The sequence below is a fragment of the Morone saxatilis genome, unplaced genomic scaffold, assembly GCF_004916995.1.
Source record: "Morone saxatilis isolate NCDOM2014 unplaced genomic scaffold, NCSU_SB_2.0 Contig22, whole genome shotgun sequence".
Lineage (NCBI taxonomy): Eukaryota > Metazoa > Chordata > Actinopteri > Moronidae > Morone > Morone saxatilis.
The window spans coordinates 18,653,366-18,660,121 of NW_023339785.1; the positions used below are offsets into that span (position 1 = coordinate 18,653,366).

The 6,756-nt window shown below is 40.1% G+C and overlaps 1 protein-coding gene across 2 annotated transcripts in view; it reads left to right on the plus strand.

The window, feature by feature from the left end:
* The window catches only part of ctnna1 (catenin (cadherin-associated protein), alpha 1), a 76,160-nt gene extending 69,649 nt beyond the window's left edge, over positions 1 to 6,511 (plus strand). Inside the window, exons 17-18 of one of the 2 annotated variants that reach the window (XM_035669029.1) lie at positions 3,499 to 3,633; positions 4,603 to 4,893. In XM_035669029.1, the coding sequence (XP_035524922.1) occupies positions 3,499 to 3,633; positions 4,603 to 4,893 (426 nt within the window). Of the gene's footprint in view, positions 1 to 3,498; positions 3,634 to 4,602 lie in introns of both variants that reach the window. The other variant, XM_035669027.1, reaches the window with a different exon arrangement.
* Positions 6,512 to 6,756: the final 245 nt, after the last annotated feature.

The following is a 6,756-nucleotide window of genomic DNA, read 5'->3' on the forward strand; positions in this document are numbered from 1 at the left end:
GGGATGTTGCGCAGGTCCTATAACTGTGCCGACCAGCGAGTGGCTGTGCGTAGTGATCAAAAGCAAGAGGCTAAGTGTCGATGCGGATGGTACATCTTTTATCAGATAGCACTCTAGATAATAAAAAATGAATTGCAATGATTGCGGCTCGTAATGGATTGTTATAGTCACTATTTATGTAGGCAGATGTATGATTTACTTCAGTGGGATCTAAGAGTGATTGTATCCTCTGTGGTCTTTTCTACACTAGAGCTTAAATCTTGTTTCGTGAGATGGAATGAATTGTTTAAAAAACAGTCGAGGCTGAATGCTGAATTTTCAACAATGACTGCTGGGTTATGTTTGCACAACTGCAAACATTAACATATAAGTCCCATTCCCTGTTTGTTCATCATCTGCCACCATTAATAATTCATACCATTAAGTGTAAAATAGCAGAGACCTAAGGGTTCTTGGTGAACATGAGAATGAACCTACCTGATACTTCTGCTTGCTGGAAGCCATTAATATAGCACAGTGAGGCTAGTCTGTGAGGTACTTTAGTTGTCAGGGGGGGGGTGAACGTTGATCAGCTTGTGAACACTGCTTTGAGTTAATCGCACACAGTGCTTCCTATTTGCATTACCAAAACAATCAAGGTGTTCTTGTCTCTCTCTCCTGGTGCAACCTTATGTAATTTGCACATGTCCTATTTTCAGTCTAGGGGGCTGAGCATCAGCCCTTGCAGATGGTTTTGTCTCGGTGTATAGTGGTTGAGTGGAGGCCAGACAGCTGGGAGTAGCTGAGTATCTGAGTCTTCCATAGTGGATTGTATTTCACGAGTGCTCTTCTGCTGCTCAGGCCGGTCTGAATATGTCTGTTCCACATCGCCTTCATTTTACTATTTGGCTGCTGTTAATGGGAGTTCCGCCTCAATCCCAGGCTTTTTGCTATAACACACATACACCCCGTTTTTGGATGGGTTGTTGTTGTTCTCTCATGCTCTCTCTTCTTGTGGAGGTGTTGGGGGTGGGGTGGCCTTTGGCTGGTTCTTCTCTTCTCTGTGTTTTTCCGTCTTCTTCTCTTCGTTTTGTTAATTGTTTTTGTTTTGTTTTCGTTCTCTTGTTTGTTGGTGGGTTGGGATGTTCTCTTTTGTTTTCTTTGCTGTGTCAGTGGTCTTTACTTCTCTGTTCTCTCTTTCTTTCTTTCTTTGTTGCCTTCCTTGCTGCTGCGAGTTCCTTGTCGTGTTTTCTCTCGTTCTGTTTTCCGGGTGCGTGGTTCGTTTCTTTTTTGTTTCTGTTGTGTGTTGTCCCTGTGGTTCTCTTTCTTTCTGTTTGCTGTGTGATCTGTGATCTTCCTCTCTCTCTCCCACCCCCAACTACAGTTGAATCCTCCTGTCTGCATCCCGATTCCCCAGTTGGATTTCTCCCCCTTATTTACTCCTCCATACTGTTCCCCCTCTGGCTCACTCTTCATCCTAGTCTTTTCGCCAACTACTTATTTTTCTCTGGTTCTTTTTTTTAACCTTCCTCCCTCTCATATATTCTCCAATCTCTCAGCCATGTATTAAGTCCTCTCCTGTATGATGATCATCCCCTCCAGCCCTCTTTCCCCTCATCTCATCTTGCATACCTTTCTTTAATAGAATGTCAACTCTTACATTTCCCTCCTCTCTACTTAGCCCATCCTTCTATTAATCAAGAGTGGATGGTAGTGGTGGTGATAGAGAATACTTTTATTCATATTGTCTCAGGACATCTATGGAGCTCTCAATAAGGAAAGACATCATGGTAATGGATTTAGTAGTTTTTGTGACCTTTATGTATGTACATTGGCTGGGTTTCATTAAGTATGATAAAAGAAAGTGTTGAATAGACTGTTTTGTTTTTGTGTCCCCATCTCTCTGATGTATGCTGTGTATGAATGAGGCAGTTGTGGTGGATGCATGCATCTACATGTCTGGGAGAGGGGGTGCTATATTCAGTGGAGCTGTCTACACTCACACCAGGGATACTGACGCGCTCAGCAGGATTAGACACATAAGTCCTAGTCTGTTTGAAGTCCAAAAAACGGGGATTTCCTCACCTTCTGTGGATAATTGCCATTATTAAGAGAAGCCCACTCTGTGTCATTTGCTCATTTATTGCCGGGCAAAACACTTCCTCATTTTGTCTAGACACATGCAACACTTGCGTTCTTTAGTAGTGACCTGCAGCTCCTTCTGCAGAGATACCATCAATTAAAAGATTGGCTGCTTTTACCTCCCATTCACCTTTTCCCTGCACTCAGAATCAACAGCTGCCAAAGGACTCCTCCTTCAGACCTGCAAATACTGCTGTTTTTGCCAGTGTTTTTCTTTTGGCTAGCTCGCTCACATGGTCACCCCGGGGCTTTTCACAGGTGTAGTTAGTTTAGTAGGTGTCAGCCTCAGATTATCTTTAAATGATCATTGCTGTCATACCGCTTGTGTGTCAGGTCTTCTGACATCTACCATCTGATTTAAAGCGTCAGAGCCCCATCAGGGTGTTTACATCTCTCACTAGATGAGCAGCTAAGAAGAATACTGTGGCCTAATTACTATACTGGGAGGGTGCTTGGAACTGAAAATGGTGTTCCAAGGTAAAACCAGGGTCTAATTATGCTGAGATGAAATAATTCAAAAAGATTGCCAATGCTAAATGAGATGCATTTTTGGGGCTTTTCAGATACTGCAACTTTCAAGTGGGGTTTATGGTAATTTATTGGTTTTGTATATTTGATGATGTATTTTGTTATGTGTTTCTAGCTGACTTTTGACAATATTGTTAATGCTTAGTTGGAAATAAGAACAAGAGGATTTTTTCAAGTTGGTATTGAAATATAATTGTCTCAAATTTTAAACATCCTCTCATCCATTGCATATTTCCTCTGAGAATTAATAGAATTTCTGTCTGTTTGAGTTCTTTTCCAACCCCGAGCAGTTAATTCACACCTAAAGTTATTGTTCAGGTTGTTGGGATGAAGAGTTCTCAAACTTTTTTTCTTGCAAGAACCCAGATAACTGACAGCTGGAATGATGACTTAGTTTAATTTTAAAAACATTTCTACATGCTGGGCGGCGGTTCACTTGAGATCAAGTATTTTTGTTTGCCTAAAAGTAATTGACTGACAGCAGTGTTTGCCTCCTAATAGAATTTGCATTCTGTGTGACTTGATCACACTTAACCCTGTGAAGATGAGTTATCAATCTACCAGGTTGTAGGCGTGCATTTGTCATTTTGGCTCTGAGCACGTCCCTAATGTGGGTGTCTACCTTACCTGTCACACTGCTACTAACTCATCTTGATAAAGTGTGAAATCATTGCGTCTGTAGAATCACATAAATATTCAGATTGAGAAGTACCAGTAAATAACATAAGTGACATAAAATGATTCATTGCTCAACTTGCAAGCAGGTAATATTATAACCACAAACCTGTTCTGCTTATATGCTAACTGATATGAGCATTAGTTGACACATGTTGTCCTTCTCTCTCGCAGTGCCCCGACTCTACCTGTAAGCAGGATCTGCTCGCCTACCTGCAGCGTATTGCCTTGTACTGCCACCAGCTCAACATCTGCAGCAAAGTCAAGGCTGAGGTGCAGAACCTGGGAGGAGAGCTGGTTGTCTCTGGGGTAAGTTCAACATCATTTTAACCTTGGACACATTGTCTACCGTTTACAGTCTTCATTGTGCCAAAGGCCCCACAGTAACTACCGCTGACGCTAACTACGCATGTTTCAAAACATTCACAAGACAGGGTAAACATGTAAAGTCAGGCAGGAAATGTCTTTTTGCCTTAAGGATACACACTATGTGTTTTAGTGAGAAACAATGAATGTAAACAGAACAGTCTACAAGGAAATCTCCACAGGGTACCTTTTAATTCCTAGCTACAAAGATAATTAAATCAATACAATGCATTGGCTACTTTATAAAGTTTTATTATCTGTTGTTGCCCAAATAAATAAAAAAAAACTAAGACTCACTGGCATCGACTGTTGTTTGTGATTAGTTTATGATTCATTCTCTGCACTAGAATTTGCAGCTTATATTTTATATCAAATAAACAGATAACAGAAATAATGGCTTTCTCTGTGCCAGAAAGCACTAATGTTGAGCAAATGTTTCCTAACCTTTTTACTACTTAAGATAAGACTGTGCAAGACCACTGTTTACAGACCCTTTTAAACATTAATTAACCACTTAGTTGCCAGTGAAATTAATTAAAACAGGTTGCTTCTGAGTGCAGGATGTAATGAATTCCTCCCTCCTTTCTGTAGAGCTGAAATGAGCCCATGCTTCCAACACTTCCAGTCAAGTGTCACCAGTGTCTCTGAGGCTATTAAATTGTGGAGATTAAATTAGTGTGACCTTTTTCCATATTCTCAAATTTCTCACATCTGTTTCTATGCCAGACAAACTCGGAAAGGTTGTTAATTCTTCCATACAAACACCAGTCTGGGTTCATCCCTTGGAAAACTTACCACACAATACTGGAAGACATTAGAAAGACTGGAAGAGTTTACTTTCACTCGACATGAATTCAAAACAGATGGATATTTGGAATAACCTTTTCTCCCCTGTCTCTTCCATGTACTCAGCTGGACAGCGCCATGTCCCTTATTCAGGCCGCAAAGAACCTGATGAACACCGTGGTGTCAACCGTCAAGGCCTCCTACGTTGCATCTACCAAGTACCAGAAGAACAAGAACATGGAGGCCCTCAATATGCCGGCTATCTCCTGGAGGATGAAGGCGCCTGAGAAGAAGCCTCTGGTGAAGAGAGAGAAGCAGGATGATGGCCAAACCAACAGAGTCAAGAGATCTTCTCACAAGAAGCATATCAACCCTGTGCAGGCTCTGAGCGAGTTTAAAGCCATGGATAGCATCTAAAGGGCCCTGTTTTTTGATTCAAGAGAACACAAAATATTGACCAATGAGTTTATATATAGATAGAGCTCGTCATTCTATCAAAAAGAAAAGGTTTTATCATATTTGTTCTGCCTTTGCATAGACGGCTTGTCTGTTTGACCTATTATTATATTCCTACACAGCCTAATTACTATTCCATAAGTTCACATTTGCTCTAGTGTGTAGAATCTCCTCCCTGGAAAATACAGTTAGAGGGAAAGCAACTGGATAAAGGCATTTTGTACATTTCTTCTTTCCTGTGTACAGGAGGAAGTGGAGTGGATTTCATAGCGATAATAACTAATTCCAAGAGGCTTTTGATTATTTTGTATTCTAACCAGTTTTATAGTAATACTGTGGGGTCTCTGGTGTTTCTACTATAATAATTATGGCAAAATACTTTCTGTACTGCAAATATCAGCTATGCAAAATCTCAACTGCCTTGTTATAACAGGAGCAATAACTGTAGTTCATTTTGGATGTGCTGGGCTAACTGGTAAGATTTTAAATATGTTTTGGTTCAGAGCCAAAGTCAATAGATTTCCACGTGTGCCTGCATTTTTATAACTTTATACATACTTTGTTATGCCACTATAAAGTGTATCCAGTAAGTTCAAACTGACTAAAGACTTTGTATCCCCTTTAGCATTTGGATGGGTAAATGTCATGTCTTTATAATTTAAGCATCTCAAGTTTTATTTTCTTGATGTTTTTTTCATGTTCACATCATGCAGCAAACCAGAGGTGACAAAGTATTTTTTATTTTTTTTCTATATGTGCTCATTCCTACACTTAAGGCACACAGATCCACCCAGTTCAGGCAAACTTTGTAAATAAGCCTCGACTCCTTAGAGTCTGGGAGAACCCAGTGGGCTAAACAATGAGTAGACCCTGTGTCGGTGCTCTCCAAAGCTGACAAGCTTCATTAACTGTCAATGAGACTAAACACCTCCACAATCCACGAACGTGTCCAAATTGAGGGATCAATATGTTTTCTCTCCACAGCTTAGAGGTAGGCGAGGAGAGGAGGGGATTTCACCGACTTTAAACTCTTGCTTATTGTTTGTATTCCTTGTCCTTAAGCTTGAACACTAATCAAGATGTCATGCACAGCCTTTATACGAAAATAGAGGAAGAAATAAGTTGCCAGGTGTTGGAGCTTTAAAATTAAACAGAAAAAAGATTTTTTTTTTTTTTTTACTTCAGGTAACAACTGTGGGATGAGTAACTCTGTGCAGCTTGTTTTCCAGTCGTACGTAGTATTCTCCTGCATAGTGGTGTACAGTGAGGTTTTGAAATCCTGCTGCTTTAGTCTTGGGGCTGAATCTTTGTTTTGCTCGTTTGACATCTGTGAACTATAGCAGGATGGGTATGTATGGTTATTTGACAGGTGAAACTGTAGAACCAAGCATATGGAGTGTTTTTCAGTACGTTTTTCCTCACAATTTGTCTTTTGCTGTATTTGAGTTTGGATTTGAATCTTGAGTGGTATCAAACTACTTTGCTGTGGATTTTTTGTTATTGAGAGCTGACTTATTAGTGCACACGTTTCTTGTATTCATGTGCCCGCTTTATATCTTAATAAACAATGGAAATTAAATGCTGTCTTTTTTCTTTTTATTTATCTGTACTGCAGAGTGAATTAATGGCCTTCTGTCCTCCCTTGAACCCTTACGTTTTGCCATAATACCAGATTCAAGATGCAGTAGTAAAGGTTTAGTACTCTGAGAATGCAAGCCCAAAAGAATGATTTTCTCATTTAGTAAAATGAGTTTAAGCACACCCCCAAATATGCTGCTGTGCATAATTAAGCCATTTTACCATGTATACATACCTCCCATATAG